This window comes from Callorhinchus milii, unplaced genomic scaffold, assembly GCF_018977255.1.
Source record: "Callorhinchus milii isolate IMCB2004 unplaced genomic scaffold, IMCB_Cmil_1.0 Scaffold3, whole genome shotgun sequence".
Taxonomy (NCBI): domain Eukaryota; kingdom Metazoa; phylum Chordata; class Chondrichthyes; order Chimaeriformes; family Callorhinchidae; genus Callorhinchus; species Callorhinchus milii.
Window position 1 is genome coordinate 55098907 of NW_024704744.1, and position 22168 is coordinate 55121074.

Genomic DNA, 22168 nt, shown 5'->3' on the forward strand with positions numbered 1-22168 from the left:
GGCTTCTAAATTAAAACTACATTTAAGAATTTTGCACAATTCTGTGTCAGAACGTAAAATTTACTTTGCACTCAGCTTCACTCAATACAAATCTATTATAAGGCATACACTGTGTCTGTAGGTACAATTTAAGAATAAGCTTTTTATTCTTAATGCCAGACAAATATTATAAATGTGGATATATATGTAGATACATATATACAAATATATATACATACACAGACTTAAAGTAGTAAGTAAAGAATTAAGCACAATACAAAAATGTGTAGTTTTACAGGCAATTTGTTTTGCTTTACCAAATGATACTTTTTCTTTACAATACAGAAATAGTCAAACAGTGATGTCCCCCACGCCGCCCCCCCTCTCTCTCTCTCTCTTTCTCTGGATTCCTTCTCTGATGGATCTGCTGTTCTGATATTGTGCCTCAGGTTCTCCAGAGGCTCTTGTCTTTGAGAACAATTTAGAGCTTCAGCTATTTCTCACTTGAATGAATAGCTTGAAAATCAATACACCTCCGGACATAATGGAACCACCATTCTGGATTGCTGGGTATTTGTTACAGACACCATTGAACGCACAAACACAATAGTTTGCTACCTTTGCGATTTTGAAGATTGCACAACCTTTAATTTTGTTTTTTTTGAAGACTTTTTTTGGCGGGGGATGGCGAGGCAATATGTTCTGTTCATTGAATAGATAGATGTGAAAATCATCCATTATTTATGTGTGAACAGGAAGTATTCTTTCTTTTAATACATTTGCATATTGATCTTTTAACAGTACTTTATTCATTAAGATTTTTTTTTAAACTGAAGATCAGTGCCAAATTTATTCTAACCCACAATAGTTCTTAAGAGCAATATCCCTACGCTAGCAAATGCATCTCAGTGTCGTTTAATTTATGTACAGAGCCATTACGTTTTAAAATGGTATATTGTTTGTTGTTTAATAGTGGCATTTTCAGTTCAATGGAACTTTTACAAGTTATTCTTTTCAGCCAGTCGACATTCATATCGATGGATGTGACATCAGCCTTTAGTTTGTCACGTTAACTGAAATCTAGACAAATCTTACTGTGTTAGGTCTCAGTTTTGTCAATCTTCCAAACACAAGCTCCAGCAGAGTACTATGATAGATAGAAAGTATTCATGTATCCTCCATTCAAATTGGGTAAACAGCCCTCTTTTGTAGAAGATTAGAACCCAGAACATTGTGAATTCATTCCTCGTTGAGATAGAAAGTTGTTAGCAGGCTTCATAAGACGTTGCAATCTAAACTTACTCTCTTTTTATATCGTAAAGTGGATTGACTGTGTATTTTGTAGGTGAAATGCAAGTGAAAATGAAATGAGAATTAAATTCAGAGCAGGAAATGCTCTGGAGATAGCAAAGTCTGAGCAAAATATTTTAATTTGATCAACTTAAATAGACTTGTTTTACTGAGTTCTTTCTTTTACAGTGTTTCAGTGGATAGAATTCCACCTTGATCTAAATTTTCTCTTTTACCTTAATATTTTAGAACATCCAGAATTTGGCAAATTGTTGAATTCAGTCTTAACTTTGAAGTCAGGTTTCTGCTGTTCTTTATCAGAAAACCTGTTTCAAAATTGAGGCTGCTCATAGGAATATACCAAAATCTGGACATTCTAAAATGCTAAAATACATTAATATAGTAAATCTAGATCCAGGTGAAATTTCTATCCTGAAATTCCCAACTCAAACACCAGTACATTATATTGACTAGTGCATCATGTGCCCCACCTTGCTCGTCCCACAATTGGCAGGCGGGCCTTCAGCCACTCTGCCCCCACCTTCTGGAACTCCATCCCGCAATCCCTCTGCCTCGCCCCCTCCTTTGCCTCCTTCAAGACCCATCTCAAGACTCACCTCATCATCCGTGCCTTCGGTCTAGCACCTTGGGACAGCAACAACACCAAAATTACATTTGTATAGCGTCTTTTATGTCGGCAGGACATCCCAAGGCGCTGGACAGATAGAGTTACGGTCCCAAGCTGGGGGTCAGTGTCGGGGATTGTGGAGGGCAGGGGGTGAAGCAGGGAGATTGAAAGCACGGTCGAAGATGAAGGCCTTGAGATGGGTCTTGAAGGAGGCAAGGAAGGGGGCGAGGCAGAGGGACTGCAGGATGGAGTTGCAGAGGGTGAGGGCAGAGTGGCAGAAGGCCCGTCCACCAACAGTGGGGTGAGCGAGGCGGTGGATATGAAGCAGGCTGGAGCCCGCTGAGCAGAGAGAGCGAGCAGGATGGTGGGGGGTTAGGAGGTTGTGGAGGTAGGGGGGGAGCAAGACCGTGGAGGGCTTTAAAGGTGAGGACGAGGATCTTGAACTCTATCCTATGTGTGATGGGAAGCCAGTGGAGTCGGTTGAGGATGGGGGTGATAGGGTCACGGAGACTGGTGCAGGAGATGACATGGACTGCAGAGTTCTGGATGATCTGCAGCCTGTGGAGGGAGGAGTTGGGGGGGCCGACAAGCAATGAGTTTGCATAGTCGAGCCTCGATGTAATGAAAGCATGTATGAGGGTCTCGGCGGCCTGTGGCGTGAGACAGTGGCAGAGCCGGGCGATGTTGTGGAGGTGAGGGAAGCCAGAGCAGGTCATGGCACAGATGTGGGACAGAAAGGATAGTTGAGGGTCAAACAAGACCCCAAGGTTCCGGACTGGCTTAGTACGGTGGAGTGTGCAACCATGGATGGTGATGCTGTCAGCGCCTGAGGTGAGGAGGTGCTGACGGGAGCCAATCAGAAAAGCCTCGGTCTTGTTGACGTTCAACTGACGAAAGTTAGCTCTCATCCAATACTTGATGTCTGATAGATATTCAGTCAGGACAGCAGATGTCCTGGAGTCAAGGGTGGAGGCAGAGAGGTAGAGTTGGGTGTCATCTGCATACATGTGGAAGTTGACCCCATGTCTGCAGATGATGTCACCAAGAGGGAGCATATAGATATTGAAGAGGAGGGGACCAAGGACAGAGTCCCGAGGAATGCCACACGAGATGGTGCGGGGGATAGAGGAGAAGCCGTTTGTGGAGATGAAATGGAGGTGGTGTGAGTGGTACGATCTGAACCAGTCAAGAACAGAGCCGTGAAGGTTGAGGTGAGAGGAGAGGTGGTGGATGAGGATAGAGTGGTCGACAGTGTCGAAGGCAGCAGAGAGGCCAAGGGGGACGAGGAGGCAGAGGGAGCCTTGGCTGCAGGCTGTTTCGGTGTTGTGAGCTCCAATCAGATTTCCGTGCTCCCCACCTTGTCATCCCAATGCTATACAAATGTAATTTTGTTGTTGTTGACTAGTGGAGTTCTATTCGAAACCTTATCAGTATTGTAGCGGTAATTGTGTGTAATGATCCCAGCACAACTGCAAACAATTAGTCTCTCAAATTACAGCCCATAAGACCTAATTCTGCAAAAGCTGGACTGGTTGGAGAGGCTGCATGCTCCTGCAATAAGAAGAGGCTTGAAGAGCAATAGCCCTGTTGCCTATGTTTCTGTTGGTGCTATTGCTTCCCTAGGGCTGATAAAAAAAAGTTGCTTCCTCTGTTGATGCCAATTCTGCTGCTGCCCGAGGGACGAGTCAATGCCAGGATATCGCTCCAATCCTTAAGAGGAGTCATAACTCTGTAGAAATTATTATGCACATTCTTTGGATTTATTCATCTGAGAACAGTCACTCCAAGTGGGTGAATAAAATTGATTTATTCACAAAAACAATTGATCATTCTAGCATTTCCATAGCAAAAAAAAATTCTATTTTGTATATTTTGTTTGGTCACACAGGTGTCAGACACATGCAGAAAACCCATCACAGTGCTTAAGAGTATCCAAATCAAACTGAGAATTCCCTGTATGCCACCTACATATATTCCTATGTATTGGGGTGGAATGAGTACCCTCTCCCTGGAAAGGACACATTCTTCTTACCTAATTCCAGAGAGATGGGTGCAGCCTGGCAAAAGCTAAGGCTTGGGGACCCCAGAGTGTGCATTGGTGTATTATTTGGAGTCTATAACCAGCTGAAACTATAAAGTTTGCCCATTGAAAACACTGTCTGTCAAGTTTCCCAATGTGTGTGACCACTGTTGGGCCTTGGCTTGCTGGGTTAACAGGAGCTGAATGGGAAGATTCTCTGCCTTCAGTGACCAATCTGCTCCCCAAGTCCTACTGATGAGCCAGGCTGGCTGGGCTGCCATCAGCAGTGCTCTGGTATACTACAGACCTGTCTGAGAAACTGGATACCGAGACCACCACAGAGGGTTCACTCGATTCTAACATTCTGTGGCCAACCATGTCATCTTGGAGTCACTTCAACTCTAAGGAGATCCTGCTGACCTCTCACCTACCAGAGGATTTTGTATACGACTCTCAACAACAAAATTATTTTGGTAACACAGCCCCACTGTGTTCAAGCACTGTGTTCTTCTGTACCTTGTATTGATATATAGTATACTGCTCTTTACAATAAATTCTGTGAAGCGCTTTGAGATGTTTTGGTGATGTGAGAGGCGCAATATAAAATGCAATGATTATTTATTATTAAACCCTATGAAGTGCTTTGAGTCCTGCTGCTACATGATAAGGTCAAATCAAATGCGAGGATTATTATTTTCACAGCAGATCTTTTAATCCAATTTCCACACTTTTCCCCATACCCTTACTACCGTGACTTTAAGCCCCATTGAACAAGTTGAATTACATTAGAAAGGGCCAAACCAATAGATTCCTATTCGGTTCCCAACACTGAACAGGAAGGCCATTGCCACAGATAGAGATGGATCCGGGTGGGTGGGTGGGTGGGTGGGTGAGTGCAAATAGACAGCTTTAAAGGTCAATTAATAAACATTTCCAGAGCGAGAAATGCTGAACTAAAAAAAAACACGGTCATCCTTCAGAATTAAAATTCTTCCCAGAAGCTGACACATCATTTGTAACCAGCTGTAGCTGCCCGTAAATGCAGGATGAGACATTTCACGTTGCACTTTGCTGTCGTTTGCAATAGGGTGTACGGTCAACACAGCACATACATTTACAATCAATCAAATCAATCAAATCAATCAAATCAATCAAATCAATCAAATCAATCAAATCAATCAAATCAATCAAATCAATCAAATCAAACAAATCCATCAAATCCATCCATCAATCAATCAATCAATCAATCAATCAATCAATCAATCAATAAATCAATCAATCAATCAATCAATCGCCTGACGTGGGTTACAGATAAACTCTCCTCTCCTGCAGTGTAAGAGGGAACCTGAGGAGCGCAGCAAAAACTACTGCCACTCATCCGACTGACAGTCTGCAGCGTTTGCACGGCTGGTGCCCGCTTATAGCATCGCTTTGTACTGAGAGGACTGGAGGAGGATGGCTGTGATAACTGGTGCTCACCCGCCCGTTGGATGGAGGCATTTGTGCAGCTTTGCCGTCAGCTTCCCAGTTTTTTTTTAAAAAAAACACACACACAAGTGGAAAGATTATTAATGACAGGAGGGACCGCGGCCACCGAGACACCAGTGATCCAGCAATGATCAGCAGTGTTTCACTCACTCGCTTTCCTAAAATGCGAGGCAAAGCCATCCTCACAGTCTCCAGCAAACACTCACTCACTCACTCACTCTCTCCTGGTTACCTCCACCAGAGTGACGTGGGAAGTACTTTTAAGGGAAGCTTTTAAGAAGGGGGAGCCCTGACCTTCCCTCTGAAATGGAACGATCCTGACTGGCTGTGCTGCTGGCACAGGGGAGCTTCCTGCATTAGATCGGATTGAGAGCATCCCTCCCTCCCTCCCTCCCTCTCCCTCCTTCTCTCTCACTCACTCACTCACTCACTGAGCTGCTGTATATTGCTCCCCGGCTTCAACACAGCAGCAAAGCATGTCAGAGCCGGAGTGAAGGCAGCAATGAACCCAACCAACAGCACTGAGCCACAGGAGGAACACCTCTTCAGTCCCAACACCTACAAACTTCTGGCAGTCATCATAGGCACCATAGGCATCGTCGGCTTCTGTAACAATATCCTTGTGCTGTTGCTGTACTACAAGTTCAAGCGGCTCAGGACTCCCACTAACCTCCTGCTGGTGAATATCAGTGTCAGTGATCTGCTGGTGTCCGTCTTTGGACTCAGCTTCACGTTCGTGTCCTGCACACAGGGCCGATGGGGTTGGGACTCTGCAGCTTGTGTGTGGGACGGGTTCAGCCACAGCTTATTTGGTGAGTACAATAACAAGCTTTAAACTCCAGACTGTTTGCAAAGGGACTGTGAAAGGAGCGCTCCAGTCAGTCACCTCGGTGGATGTTTGTGCAACGGGAGAGGGTAATTCAACAAGATATGTACAGTATACGTCGATCTATCGCTCTCTCTGAACTGCAGTGAACACAGGACGATGTACCCTCGGGTTACTGAGATGCACAGTACAGTATCCTTGAAAATGATAAGATAGATGTGAGTAATGGGAGGATGTCTGGACATAGGATGAATGTCACCCATCCGAGACCTCCCATCTGTAAAGCTTTTCAGTGATGTTGGTAGGACTGGAGGTGGTCCCCTTCAGTGCTGTCAAATAAGATTGCACAAATCCCACTTTAGGAAAGATCATGTTTCTTATAGAAGCCATTTCATTTCCCAGTCGTTTCAAAATCCATTTGTAAAGGAAATGGTTTCATAGAGCCTTACACAAATCACAAATCATGCGTTGGAGAAGGAGAGCAAACCAATTCAGCTTTAATGCATTAGACGTCTAGTATTTGGAATAGGACAAAAATACCGTTAGCTTAGTGGACCAAGTTAGCACACCTATAAAATACTATCTTCATAGTATTAAAATACTATAAAGATAGCATTAATTAAAACATCAGAGTGATCGGTCAACTGCAAATTAAACATGCTACCCCTGTAGAATAAGTACAATCATTTAATCAATATTAAATGGCAATCTAAAATAAGGACATATATATTTCCTAACGCAGTAAGGCTTGTGTTTGTTAGAAAGTTGATGAATACAGGTGGAAAATGAAGCTGATTCCTTATCCTTTCCAGGTGTCAGTCTGGCTTCAGTTGGTGGAAGTTTTGCTTTCTGGTAAGAAAGCAGATAGTTGTAGGTTCCAGCCCCATGTTAGGATTTTAAGCTCAGTCCAGGCTGACTCTCAGTGCTGGGGGGAGATGTGCTACATTGTTGGAGGTCATGTCCTTCAGAGGAGATGTTAAACTAAGGCCCAGTGCCTGTTCAGGTGGATGTCAAAAATACCATAGTACTATTCAAAAAGAGAAGGGAGTTTCTTTCTCCCAGTGTCCTGGCCAACATTACCCAGGTTGGTCCTTCACTTTATGGCTGTATAAGGGGCCACAAATCTGCATCTACATTCACCTACAAAACAATCACTGAACTTTACAGTGATTCTTGTTTAAGTGTTTTGAGATGTCTCAACAGTGTGTTAAGGTGCTGTATCAAATACAAGGATGATTATTTTTTTCCTGAAGATAACTAAGTTGACTTAATACTTCATATTCAACTTAGATATGAAAAAGTGTTGTTATTACAGTTTTCCCTGTCACTTTTTGCTTGGCTCTCAGTACTAAAAATGTATTTCACACATGTCGAGAAAAAATGACCACATACTTATCTTCATAATTAGGGGGATATACAGCTGATAGTGAGCTAATGTCACTGTTGAGTCAGCCACATGACGTTACATTGTCATATCACAGTGTGCGTGTAACTTGCCTTCTATTTAAACATTTGTGAAGGATAAACATAATTCTTACATCTTCCACCAGTGCAGTTAAAACTCAAATTGTGTTACTGTACAATTTTGTGAACATATTTTAGTGCAGTTTCCAAAGAACATCATTGAGTGGTTTGATTGCAGTGACGCCAACAAAGCAATCTCCTAGTACTAAAATCCTTGCTCATAATCAATAGCTTAAATATGACTCAAAGGCCATTACGTTTAATCAATTGACCTAACTCCAGAAATATCAGATTTTCCTCTTTCCAATTTTATAGTGGAAGGATGCGCTAATATCGAAATACACACATAATAATTTTCAAATTTTGCTAAGGAACATTTTCATTTTTAAGCAGCAAGGACATACTGTTCGCTATATACACAAAATTAACTGGACAACTGTGTCCTCTTGTGGTGCAATGCTTTATTGCAACAAAATAAGTAAATGATGGTAAATAATCCTTACATTTGATATAATAATCTTTGCATTTGATATAGCACCTTATGATGTCTTCCAGACATCTCAAAGCATTTCACAGGATATACTGTGATGTGAATTGACTCTATATTTTGTGGGCAAAATGTCTTCCAGACACATTTAAGTGCTTTACAGGCTACACGGTAAAGTGGTGTGAGACTGTGTGTGGGCAAACGTGACATAACAATGTTCCACCAACAACCATGAAGTGAGTGACCAATTTTATTTGGGGGTTCTTGGCCAGGACACCGGGAGAAACCCCCTTCTCTTTTCTCTTTTCGAATAGACCCATTATATCTTTAACATTCAACTGGACAGGCAGACAGGACCTCAGTTTAATATCTCATCTGAAGGACTCCAGCACTGCATTAGAGTGTCAACGTAGATAATACAGTTTCGAAGTCCTAATGTGGGGCTTCAACTCACAACCTTCTGACTTGGAGACGAGAGGACTACCAATTGAGTCAGGCTGACACACTCTTACATTTGATATAATAATCTTTGCATTTGATATAATGTCTTATCACATTGTCAAAAATACTTCAAAGCATTGGATTTTCCTTACTAATGCTTTAGATAATGTTTCCTTACTCCACATGCCTCTGTTTACTTAGCAGTAAGTAGGAACTGGTTGTTATTCATTTGGTGGATCGCTTTTCTGGGGGTAATAATCCCTTCCAAAAATATAATATAAATAAATAATAATAATTTGGTCATTCGACTGTTTGTGGGACACTGCTAAACGCAATTGGCTGCTGGGTTTCGTCACAAGATATACAGTTAATTCACTTTACAATGTATTCTGTGAGGCGCTTTGAGACGTCTCAAAGATGTGATAAAGCGCTATACCAAATGCAAGGATTATTATTTTATTCATTGGAACGTTTGATGACTATTTCGGCAAATGTCACAGACAATTTGCACATAAATTATATGAAGCAATTGACCAATTTTATCAGAAGATCACAAAATTGGTTTGGATGAGATATTATTAATATTTTATTATTCCAGAATACCCATGCAACTATCTTCCCAACACAGCATCAAGCTATTTTTTAAACAAACCCAATGCCCTGGCCTTAACCATCCTTCCTCGTAACCTGTCTTTTCTGGGCAAATGTTTGATAGGCCTGAAAAAGAATTGAGTGCAGGGGTAGGGGAATATTCCCATCTCGTTTTGAATAGTGCCATGGGATCTTTCATGTCCACCTGAACTCTTTATTGAAGGTCCTTGTTTCACCAGTAGATGGCAGTTTGTTACACAACCACTGCCTACTCCTTCTGTTTTTATTTTGAAGTCATGATATCTTGCACTTTCCAACAGGAATCACTGGATAGTGATCAAAAGAAAAAAACCTTCTCTGTGTTCCCCTCCATAATCCAGAGACACTGAGGGTCTTGTTAAAGTCTCCATCACATTAGGTATCAGATGACAGCACAGTTCAAGATTTGCATTCAGCATTTACTGATTCTCTCTTTGTCTCTATTACATTTTAACTACAACAACTTGCATTTATATAGCACCCTTCACACGGGTAGTGCATACCAGAGCACTTCAGTGTTTTAGTAGTGGAACTTACCCAGAGATTTACCCTGCTTCCCCCCCTGCCCTCCACCCCCCCCAATCACGACCCCAGCTCGGATCCGAAACACTGTCTGTCCAGCCCTTTGGGACGTCTTCCCGATGGCGGTGGTTGTGGTGGTGGTGGTTATCACATCAAATGGGTTCAGATGTGCTGAATTTCACAACTTGCTGTCAGAAGAGCCTCAGACACAATATAATTACACACCAGAACTGAGCTAAGTATTTTTTAAAAAAAAATGTCTTTGGATCTTAGGGGTCATAGTCTCAGAATTAAAGGTCAGCTCTTTAGAGCTGAGTTGAGAAAACATTTCTTCACTCAGAGGGTAGTGAATTTATGGAATTCTCTACCCCAGAAGGCTGTGGATGCTCAATCATTGAACATATTCAAGACTGAGGTTGATAGATTTCTAAAGGATAGAGGGATTAAGGGATATGGGGACAGGGCAGGTAAATGGAATTAGGTTAGAAGATCAGCCATGATCTTATTATATGGCGGGGCAGGCTCGAGATGCCGAATGGCCTACTCCTGGTCTTATTTCTTATATTCTTATCCCATGAAGCGTTTGAGACGTCTCGACTGGCTAATTGTCTGTCTGACATCAAATCCTGGACGAGAGCCAACTTCCTCCAACTCAATGTTGGCAAGACAGAGGCCCTCCTGCTTGGCTCCCGGCAGCGCTTCCTCACCTCAGCCACTGACGGTATGACTGTTCATGGTTTCACTCTACACCTCACTGAGCCAATATGGAACCTCAATTCCTGTTCAATACTCAGCTATCCTTCAAACCCCACATTCGTGCCGTGACCCGTTCCGCCTTTCCACACCTCTGCAACATTGCCCGCCACTGCCTCTCACCGCAGGCCCCTGAGACCCTGATCCACACTTTCATCACCTCCCGACTTGACTATGCCAACTGCCTGCTCACTGGACTTCCCATCTCTTTTCTCCACAAACTGCAGATTATTCAGAACTCTGCAGCTCGTGTCCTCTCCCGCACCAGGCTCCGGGAACCTATCACCCCCGTTCTTGCCCGGCTTCATTGGCTCATCATCCCTCAGGGAATCGAGTTCAAAATCTTTGCTTTCACCTTCAAAGCTCTCCATGGTCTTGCCTCCGCCCCTGCTTCGGACACCAGCCTGCTCCAGATCCCCTGCACTTTCTGCCTCACAATTGGTGATCATGCATTCAGCATCTCTTCCCCCACACTCTGGAAATCTATCCCGCAATTCCTCTGTCTCACCCGCTCTATTGACTCCTCAAATCCTGTCTAAAAACCTTCCTCTTTGACCATGCCTTCGATCACACTCCCACCCCCTTTCTCCCAGTCCTCCACTGCTCCTGACACCAACTCCCAGGTTGGGTCCAAAATCCCTGATTGTCCAGCTCCCTGGGATGTCTTTTCGATGTGAAGGGCACTGTACAGATGTAATTTGTTGTTGTTTCCCCCTACCCCTGTACTTGATTCCTTTTCAGGTCCATTCTCTTGTGTATCTGCATTCAATTTTCCCTCTCAGATATGGAGCATGGTATCACAGACGTCAACAGGAAAACCGGGAGAGGGGTAACAACCTACAGGTGGATTGACTGCTAACTGCGTGTGATAATAATAATCCTTGCATTTGATATAGGGACTTATCACATTGTTGAGACATTTTAAAGGGCTTCAGAGAATATATTGTAAAGTGTATTGACTGTGTATTTTGTGGTCAAACTGTGGCAGCCAATTGCCCACAGCAGTGTCCCATAGACAGTGATGGATTGAGTGACCAAATATTTTTTTTGTGGGACTATTACCCCGAAAAGTGATCCATCAATCGACTAACAACCAGGTTCCTACTTACTGCTAGGTGAACAGAGGCGTGCGGAGCAGGGAGACTTGCTTAAAGTTTCTTATAATGTAGCTCATAGACATTTTTGTTATTTAACTTCACAGGAACCGTGTCAATCGTGACGCTGACAGTCCTGGCATATGAGCGCTACATTCGTGTGGTGAATGCGAAGGCGACCAACTTTCCCTGGGCTTGGCGTGCGATCACCTACACCTGGTTCTACTCACTAGCCTGGTCTGGGGCACCGTTAGTTGGCTGGAACAGATACAGTCTGGAGCTACACAGACTGGGCTGCGCAGTGAACTGGATCTCCAGAGACCCCAATGATACATTATTTGTGCTCTTTTTCTTCCTGGGCTGCCTGGTTGTCCCTGTTGGAGTTATGGCTTATTGCTATGGGAATGTTTTATACACCATACGGATGGTAGGTGAAAACGGCTACTTCCTAATGCAGGAATGGAGACGAGGTGGTCTCTGAATGAAAGTTATCATCGAATGCCACCTTCTGGTTACTGAATCCAACCTTAGAGAGATAGTCTTGCATTTTCAAATGCCTTAATTATGTTGAAATGTCTGCATACTTCAAAGGTTAATACTGTTAATTATAATGCCTGTTTTTGTAGTCCAGCAAGGTCACACATAAAGCCATGAAGTGTAAGATCAATTAAGCTGGAGGATAATTGGCCAAGACTCCAGGAGAAACTGCCTTTTCCTTTTGACCAGAACTATGGGCTGGGATCTTTAATGTTCACCTGAATGGGCAGACAAGGGCTTTTGATTGATGTCTCATCTAAAGGAATTCCCCTGAAATGTCAGCCTACATGAGCTAAAGTAATGAAATAACCAAACATGAGGGAATTTTATCAGATTAGTTATTTTAAATAAGCAATAATTAATCACCATAAGGCTAGATTGTCTAATGTTCCTTGTTTAAATTATTACTCATATCTGTAGTTTCAGGTTTCTATTGAAACACTAACTTGGAGAGTTTTAAGTGACACAATCTTTTTTACTTGGTTTTATAGCATACTTATTTGCTTTATATGTGCAATTTGAAGTTACGACAGACCTAATGTCTGCTTAGATCTGATTTGTTTAACCACAAAATACAGTCACTGTACAGTAAAATCCTGAGATGTGCTTTGAAATGTTTTGACAATATGATTGGGTGGTATATCAAATGCAAGGGTTGTTATTATTATTAATAGCACAGAGCAAGTTGTGTTCTGTGAGCCCAACACTGTAGTGGCTTTAATGCTAGGGTCAACTCAGGACTGGCACAGTAACATTACCACTGCATCTGCTCCGTTGCCAGCCCCATCAGCATCATTCCATAAAGTGCATCTACTCCATCTTTGCCACATATAAAAATAGCATAGACACTTTTGACTACAGGTACAGTATATGTGTGCACACAGCAGCTGATCTTCCTAGATTTAATGTGTGTAAAAATAAAACTAGATGGCACCTCCGTAAATATATCTGAAAGCTACAAGAGTAATCAGTTGCTTTAATGAACCATCAGACGTTCAACTACTGGGCCTGAAGTAAGTTACTGGGACTCAGTGCAAACACAGTTTACCACCTTTCTCAAGATGTAGGTAACTGGGAGGTGAAGGCTGTATTGCCCATCCTGTGGAGTCCTGTAGCTCAGTGGTTAGAGCACTCGCCTCACAAGTGAGAGATCTGGGTTCAATTCCTGGTAGGGCAAACCGTTGGGCAAGTTTCCTTACTCCACATGCTTCTGTTTATCTAGCAGTAAGTAGGTACCAGGTTGTTAGTCGATTGGCAGATTCCTTTTCGAGAGGTAATAATTCCTTTAAAAACATTTATTTAAATTGGTCACTTCAGTCCACGACCGTTTGTGGGACACTGCTGTGTGCAAATGGCTGCCATGTTTCACCCACAAATATACAGTCAATTCACTTTATAGTATATCCTGTGAAGCGCTTTGAGCTGTCTTGAAAATGTGATAAGGTGCTATGTCAAATGCAAGAATTATTATTACAATTATCCCTGGTTGGCCTGAGAAGGTGGTGGTGGATTTTCTCTTTAAATCACCGCAGTCCTTGAAGCGATCAAGTTCCCACGTTAGGTCCATAGTTCCGGGGTTTTGAACCAAAGTCAATGAAGGAACAGTGATATATTTTATGTTCCTGTCAGAATGATGTGTGACTTCCCACAGTGTGAGAAAGATCTTAAATCATCACTATCAAGCCTAGTCCTGGTCTTATCCTCTGTCTACCCACATTCACTTTCTAGCAGTGATCAGGCAGCGCTCTGGGGTGATTTTTATTCTGATTAGTCCAGAAATGCTCGAGCCAATTGTAAGACCTGTACTGTCTCCCAGATCAGATTAACCTACTTGGTGCACACTGAGTGTCGAACTCGTGACTTATCTAATGTGTTTGGTTCCACACCAGATGATGCTGCAATATTGTGGTGCGAGTTTGCACAGAAAAAGGATAGTATCATTACATTGTACTGTGTCAAAACACAAGCACCTTTTGAAGGTCATGTATAATTTCTCCATCCTTGCAAAACACTGTGCTACACACCTCGTCTATCATACATGGATACTAGACAATGCCAGGCAAATGTGACGACTGCAGTGAATGCGCAAGAGTGGTTCGGTTGAAAAGAATCCAGCAATCTATTGGGTCACATCCTTTCAGAGTTCCAAACTTACCCATCCTCCCATTTCAGCATCAATGTGTTTCTTAAATAAATCCAGTATCCTGTTCCAACTTTTGTACAACCTGCCCACAACCTGTAAACATAGTTACGAGGTGATCATTTTTACCACCCCGACTATAAGTTGTACTTACATTAGGATGTTGAACCTTCAAATGAGGTGTAAAATTAAAGTCCCATCTGCCTATTCAAGTGGAACTTAAAGATCCCATGGCACTACTTGAAGCGAAGAAAGAGTTTCTCCTGGTGTCCTGGCCAAAAATCCCCTAAGTAAAATTGGTCAATCATTTCATGGTTGTTTGTGAGACATTTCTGTGCGCAATCTATAAATGCTTGCTTTACGTGGACCTTCTATTTTCTCTTGTTCTACAGCTCCGTACTGTTCAGGATCTTCAGACAGTGCAAGTCATGAAGATACTGAGATATGAGAGGAAGGTGGCAAAAATGTGCTTCTTAATGATCTCCACCTTCTTAATCTGCTGGATGCCCTATGCTGTGGTCTCTTTCATGGTGGCTTATGGTTACACTGATGTAATCACCCCTGCGGTAGCCATTGCTCCCTCATTTATTGCCAAATCAAGTACAGCATATAATCCTATCATTTATATCTTCATGAGCAGAAAGGTAAGGGTCAAGATTTCATGAAATTTAAAACCGTGTCGAAGGAATATTAATTCGATTACTATCGAATTTGCTGCACCAAAACAATTGTCCACAACAACATTTGAAGAAGTATGAAACAATTTAGAAGTTTACCCTAGTGCATTTGAGAAAAAAACTTGACATTTACATGAGGGAGAAGCAAATAGAGGGGCATGGAGGGGATAGGTGCTGTTGTGGAGCACAAACAATCCGGCTTAAACTAGTTGGGCAGAATGTTCTGTTTGCTTGTAATTCTATGTAACTACGTACTCCTCTGGCCAACAGATTATTTTCCATCTATTTTCCGTCATTGATAGCCCGTACTGATGGGATCAGCACTAGTTGGTCTCATGTATAATTGCGCGGTGCTAACAATAATTATCATCCTTGCATTTGATATATAACACGTTATGATGTTGCTGAGACATTGCAAAGTGCTTCACGGTCTAATAATGTAAAGAATAATAAGAACTTATGTCTTCGAGTAGTCTCAAGTGCTTCACAGAATATACTATAAAGTGAATTGACTGTATATTTTTGTGGGCGAAACGCAACAGCCAATTGTGCACAGCAGTGTCCCACAAACAGTTGTGGAATGAGTGACCAAATTTTTTTTTAAGGAATTATTACCCCTGGAAAAGCGATCTGCCAATCGACTAACAACCAGGTTCCCTCTTACTGCTAGGTAAACAGAGGTGTGTGGAGTTAAGGAAACTTGCCCAACATTTCACCCTGCCAGGAATCGAGGCGAGCGCTCTAACCACTGAGCTACAGGACTCCACAAGTAGTGTGACTGTATTTTGTGGGTGACACCAGAAGAAACTCATTTTGAGTAGTGCTCATTTTGAATAGTGACATTTTGAATAGTGCCAAGGGAGCTTTATCATCCACCTGGACAAGCAGACCAAACCCTGGTTTTGTTTCATCTGAAGGATGGCACCTTGAGCAATACAGCACATGCCCAGCATTGCATTGGTGTGTCAGCTTAGACTATATGGGTTCCAAGTCTGATAGTATCAAGACCAACAATCTCCCAAATAAAATTGGTCATTCACTTCATAACTGTTTGTGGGATATTGAGGTCTGAAATTGGCTGTTGCATTCACCTACACAATCACTGCAGTTTACAGGATATCTTTTGAAGTACTCTTGTGTGAAACACATTATATAAAATGCAAAGATTATTTGGCAACTTTATTGAGGAATGAAAACATTGACTTTTTTGTGTGAATCTTTTACAGTATCGACGATGTCTATCACAACTATTTTGCTCTCACCTAATGAGTCTCCAGTGGTCAATAAAAGACCCCAGCTCCAAAGCCCGAAACGACATGCCAGTGAAGCCCATTGTCCTATCGCAGAAAGGTGACCGGCCAAAAAAGAGAGTGACTTTTAGCTCATCTTCAATCGTTTTCATCATCACCAGTGATGATACTCAGGAACTTGGTAGCATTGCTGGGAGCAACGCCACGCAAATCAGCATCGTTCAAGTGCAACCATTGTGAGTGGGAATAGCTTTGAGAGACAATCAGGGCAGGTGGGTTTAGGTGTCAGTGTGACTCACTCGGCTGCGAATGACACTTCCTTCGTCATTTTAAGTCTCATTCGTGAGTCTCGTTCATGACACGCTGCCTTTTCAATAGGGATCTTTAGGTCAGTGTTTCCCAATTTGTACCGTAAATACATGGAATTTTTTGGTGAAAGTTAGTCAGTTTATTAAAAAATATTTTTTTTTCTGAAAATAAATTCTCTGATATTTGGGGGGCTTCAGGAATGTCGAGTTTTAGGAGAAATTTCTTCCATGTGGAGGCCGTTGAGAATGTGGAACTCAATGCTGTGGTTGAAGCAAAAATCATCAATGTATTTTAGAGGACACTTGATGCTTACACGAGGGAGAAGGCAGTAGTGGGGTTTAGGAATTAGAATAGGAGGGGTGGGAGGGGGTCGTGTAGAATATAAACATTGGCTAGTTGGGCGGAATGGTCTACTTCCTTCCGTATCACTACGTAACTCTGACAGTGTATAGATGACTTCAGCATGGCACTGTATATGCATAATGTGCTTCAGGAAGTGCTCTTGATGATCGAGTCCACTAATTACAGGCCAAATTGCTCACATTTTTAGCTGGTAATGTGATAGTGGAGCTGTTCAAAATTATGCTGTAAAGCATGCTGTGGTGTTTGCTGATTACCTTTTATGTGGGCAAAACATACAGTAACAAAAACTTGCATTTATATAGTGCAAACATGCAAACCAATAGCAGATGTTTACTGACTTTTACCAAATTTGCCCTCATTTTTTGTATTAAAATGTTTCCTGACAATTTTCCCCAACTTTTTGACATGAGAAATATACTCTGAACAAGCGCCCCCCCACCCCCAATACTTGGGATTTTATTTTGTGGGTAAAAACAAAACCTTAATGGCCCTTTCTTTTAAAGGACACTTGCTATCATTACTTTGAAAGGCTTCTGCAGTGCCTCTAATCTAAAAGCATCCAGGGAGAAATGGCTCTGAATGGTTGTTATAATTTGAGGAGGCAGGTGGCATTTTACACTTCTGGTTTCATTTTGAAAACTCAACCACTAAATATAAACGAAGAGAATTTCAGAGCACTGACTCTTTCTAGTTTGAGTGCTGAATAGGATGGTAGGCTGCTATTGTGATTGCTTCAGAGATTCCTTGGCAGATTTGCCTCTATTACAGTGTAAATACACATCCCCTTTCTTGGTCAGATGTGAAATGGGAATACAATTACAAGCTGTACATCAAGACAGGTTGCTGATTAAACAATTCCTTTGCAAAGCTTTATTTTTGTTTCAGGGTACACAAGAAAATGCCTTTTCTTTCTAAGACAAGATTTTAAGATGTGAGTGCTCACATAAAATGGGAAATCATATAATAATCCTTGCATTTGATATATTTGATATTCAAACTCCATTTGAAGGTCACATCCATGGGAAAGTGCAGTAGATGCGAATGCTATCCAAATTATAGGAGACAGAAAAGCCGTGTAAAGCAGAAAAAGAAATCACTCTTGGTGTGTTTTAAACTGGGCTTTCAACCCGCAGCTATTTTAAAAACTGAGCTCCGTAAATAATTAAATTATAGTATTTGTTACTATCTTTCACTTTGATACTGTAATAAACTATGCTGATAAGAATTATTGTTTTTTATATTGCATTGTGAATAAATGTAGTATGTTTCTTGGGTCAGTACACTGTGTTGTAATACTGTGTTGTGAGTTGCAGAGTTTGGTTGTGTGGACATTGACTAAACAACATGCACAACATTATTGTGGGATAATCCTTAATCCCGCAGTTATACATTCAGCAAAAGCTGACAAACGAGCACAAATTTGGTTAAAGTGACTAAACTATAAAATAAATTACACTAAAAGACCTTGCACCCTCATTCAAAGTCCAGCCACACTCAATATCAGGTTGGCAATAGAAAGCAGCCACGGGTGCCCTCGGGAATCAAGAAACAAATTTCAAGGAAGAGGGAGGAAGGAGTTCTCCCATGAGTGAGCTTTATTCACTCCTTTCCATCTATGGCGGTATCGATGAGCGTTTCTCCAGGAATAGGGTGGGGGGAGATAATTATTCTCGTCTGTGGTTAATATTTATTTCGGTTCAATTTTCATATTCCACAATGTAGTCTGGTGGGTATTGTATGTAAATAGGTTTCTCAGTAAGTTTGCTCCAACTTCTAGTTTGCAAAAAAAAAGTTTACTTCACAACATTCATAAAACGGCTAATTATAAAGCTGGCCAAATCCAAAAAAACATTAATGAGCTCAGTACTGCCAGTGGACGAAACCCCATGGTTATTCAACATAAAAGCCCTTACAGACAGTGAGTAGCTCTAAGTGGGCAGCTTATATTAACATAGAATCACAATCAGGGTGTTCCAATATTAACTACAAGGATCCCAATCACTTTCAATTACTCCCAGTTACTTAAAAATGAAAATCAAATTCCTGATCCCTTCCATATGAATATTCACATTGCTGAACTTGTGCAGGACATATATCCCAGTGGCTGTTGCTGCTGCTCCCAACACACATAACCCTGCATTGATTACCTGCAAGGCAAAGGAGCATTTTAATAATCACAACAACAACAACTTGCATTGGAATAGCACCTTATATAGCACCTTTCACAAAAGATGATACAGTAAAACTGCAGGAGCAGGAATAGGCCATTCGGCCCCTCGAGCCTGTCCCCCCGTTTAATGAGATCATGACTGGTCTTCTAACTTAGTTCCATTTACCCACCATATCCCATATCACTTAACCCCTTTAGTTTTTAAAAATCTATCGATCTCAGCCTTGAATATGTTCAATGATTGAGCATCCACAGCCTTCTGGGGTAGAGAATTCCCTAAATTCACTACCCTCTGAGTGAAGAAATGTTTTCTCAACTCAGTTCTAAAGGGCTGACCTTTAATCCTGAGACTATGACCCATAGTTTTAGATTCTACAACCAGGGGAAACAGTCTCACACTATCTACACTGTCAAGACCCTTAAGAATCTTATAGGTTTCCATAGGATCACCTCTAATTCTTGCATATTCTAGAGAATATAGGCCTAGTCTACTCAGCCTCTCCTCGTAGGTCAACTCCCTCATCCCAGGAACCAACCTAGTAAACCTACGTTGCACCCACTCTAAAGCGAGTGTATCCTTTCTTAGATAAGGAGACCAAACCTGCACACAATATTCTAGGTGCGGTCTCACCTATACAATTGCAGCAAGACTTCCCTACTCTTGTACTCTAACCCCTTTGCAATAAACATTAACATGCTATTAGTCTTTCTAATTGCTTGCTGTACCTGCACACTAACTTTCTGTGATGGTGTACAAGGACACCTAAATTCCTCTGAATACTAATTCTATCTAGTCTCTCTCCCTCTAGAAAATAATCTGTTTTTGTATTTTTTCTACATAGGTGAACAAATTCACACTTCCCCACATTATACTCCATCTGCCACCTTCTTGTCCAATCACTTAACCTGTCTATATCCCTTTGCATCCTCCTTGTGTCCTCCTCACACCTTGTGTCCTCCTCACAGCTCCTCACATCATAGTAGCTAATGATACTTAGCTTTGTATCATCCGCGAATTTAGGTACATTAAGCTCTATTTCCTCATCTAAGTAATTGATCTAGACTGTAAACAGTTGAGGCCCAAGCACTGATCCTTGCGGCACTCCACTAGTACCAACCTGCCAAACTGAGAAGGACCCGTTAATCCCACTTTCTGTTTTCTGCCACTCTTCGATCCATGCTAATATATTACCCTTAATTCCATGAGCCCTAATATTATGTAACAACCTTTTATGTGGCACCTTGTTGAATGCCTTCTGAAAATCCAAATACACTATATCCACTGGTTCCCCCCTGAGTAACCTGCTAGTTACATCTTCAAAAAACTCTAAAAGATTTGTTAAACACGATTTAACTTTCATAAAACCGTGTTGACTCTGCCTAATCATATTATGACTTTTTAAGTACCCCACGACGACATCCCTAATTATAGACTCTAGAATTTTCTCTACCACCGATATAAGGCTAATTGGTCTGTAGTTCCCCATTTTTTCTCTACGTTCTTCTTAAATAACAGTGTTACATTTGCGACCTTCCAATCACTGGGAACTGTTCCAGAATCCAGGGAATTTTGGAAGATCAAAAACAATGCATCCACTATCTCTGTAGCCTCCTCTTTTAAAACCCGAGGATGCACTCTACAGGTCAGGGGATTTACTATTTTTTCGTAAGTTTTTTTTGGTAAGTTTTTAGTATCTTCCAATGTGACGATAGAAGCAAAGTATTTGTTTAGTGACTCTGCCATTTCTTTATTCCCCATTATAATTTTTCCTGTCTCTGCCTGTAAGGGAACCACATTTACTTTTGTTAATCTCTTCCTCTTTATATATTTGTAAAAGCTCTAACAATCTGTCATTATATCTCTAGCTAGTTTACTCTCAGGTTCCATTTTCTCTCTCTTAATCAGTTTCTTGGTTATCGTTTGCTGATCTCTAAAGCCATCCCAATCCTCAGGTGTACAGTTCTTATTGCCAATCTTATAGGCCTCTTCTTTCCATTTTATAATTTCCTTAACTTCTCTAGTTAGGCATAGTTGAACCACTTTCTCGTAGAATTTTTATTTCTCAAGGGAATATGCGTTCGCTGGGAATTATCTAATATATCTTTGAACGTTTGCCATTGCTTGTCTACTGTCATATCTTTTAATCTACAACAACAAGTTTAAATTTGTATAACCCCTTTCACGTCGGGAGGACGAAGTCCAAGGCACTGGACAGTGTACAGCATTTCAGACCCGAGCTAGGGTCAGGGGAGGATAAGGGAGGGGAAGCGGGGTGGCCGAAGAGGAGGGTCTTGAGGCGGGACTTGAAGGAGGCCAAGGAGGGGGTGAGGTAGAGTGATTGCGGGATAGAATTCCAGAGGTTGGGGGCAGAGTGGCTGAAGGCTCTCCCGTCAATGGTGGGGCGGGTGGGTCGGGGGATGTAGTGCAGGCCGGAACCGGTTGAGCGGAAGGAGCGAGTGGGTTGGTAGAGGCTTAGGAGGTCACAGAGGTCGAGTGGGGTGAGGCCATGGAGGGCTTTGTAGATGAGGACCAGGATCTTGAACTGGATCCTCTGAAGGATAGGGAGCCAATGGAGTCGGGCGAGAGTGGGGGAGATGGGGTCACGGAGTTTGGTGCGCGAGAGAACACGGGCTGTAGAGTTCTGGATTATCTGCAGCCTGTGGAGGGAGGAGTTGGGAGGGCCGACAAGCAGGGCATTTGCGTAGTCGAGCCTGGAGGTGATGAAGGCATGAACAAGAGTTTCAGCGGCCTGAGGGGTGAGGTAGTGGCGGAGTCGGGCGATGTTATGGAGGTGAGGGAAGGCAGAGCGGGTCATGGCTTGGATGTGGGGAAAAAAAGACAGTTGAGGGTCGACCAAGACACCTGGGTTCCTGACTGGCTTAGTGAGTTGTAGTGTGCAACCATGGAGGTTGATGGGACGCCAGATGTGACAGTGCTGGGGCTGGAGGAGAAACCATTAGAGACAACAAAGTGGAGACAGTGTGAGAGATAGGAATTGAACCAGGCAAGGGCAGGTCCATGAAGATTAAGTAAAGAGGAGAGACGGTGTATGAGGATGGAGTGGTCGACAGTGTCGAAGGCGGCAGAGAGGTTGAGGAG

At 42.2% G+C, this 22168-nt stretch overlaps 2 protein-coding genes across 3 annotated transcripts in view; one reads left to right on the forward strand and one right to left on the reverse strand.

Annotated features, from left to right (window-relative positions):
• The first annotated feature begins 5817 nt into the window (after positions 1–5817).
• On the forward strand, positions 5818–16672 carry opn3 (opsin 3). The gene is made up of 4 exons (XM_007893915.2): positions 5818–6217; positions 11730–12049; positions 14692–14943; positions 16203–16672. The coding sequence occupies exons 1-4, from the start codon at positions 5908–5910 to the stop codon at positions 16464–16466; spliced, it is 1146 nt and encodes a 381-aa protein (XP_007892106.1). The 5' UTR covers positions 5818–5907; the 3' UTR covers positions 16467–16672.
• A 1066-nt stretch (positions 16673–17738) lies between these two features.
• Positions 17739–22168, reverse strand: part of LOC103171596 (kynurenine 3-monooxygenase) — a 46582-nt gene continuing 42152 nt past the window's right edge. For both annotated transcript variants that reach the window (XM_042333449.1, XM_042333448.1), the window contains one exon: positions 17739–19045. In XM_042333449.1, coding sequence (XP_042189383.1) covers positions 18917–19045 — 129 coding nt within the window. In that variant the 3' untranslated portion in view covers positions 17739–18916. The remainder of the gene's footprint in view (positions 19046–22168) is intronic.

Excerpts from the sequence above, each read along its gene's own strand:
- opn3 (XM_007893915.2), top strand. The coding sequence starts at position 5,908 with ATGAACCCAACCAACAGCACTGAGCCACAGGAGGAACACCTCTTCAGT. Across the intron at positions 6,218-11,729 it reads GTTCAGCCACAGCTTATTTG|GAACCGTGTCAATCGTGACG; the intron begins GTGAGTACAATA and ends TTAACTTCACAG. Across the intron at positions 14,944-16,202 it reads ATATCTTCATGAGCAGAAAG|TATCGACGATGTCTATCACA; the intron begins GTAAGGGTCAAG and ends AATCTTTTACAG.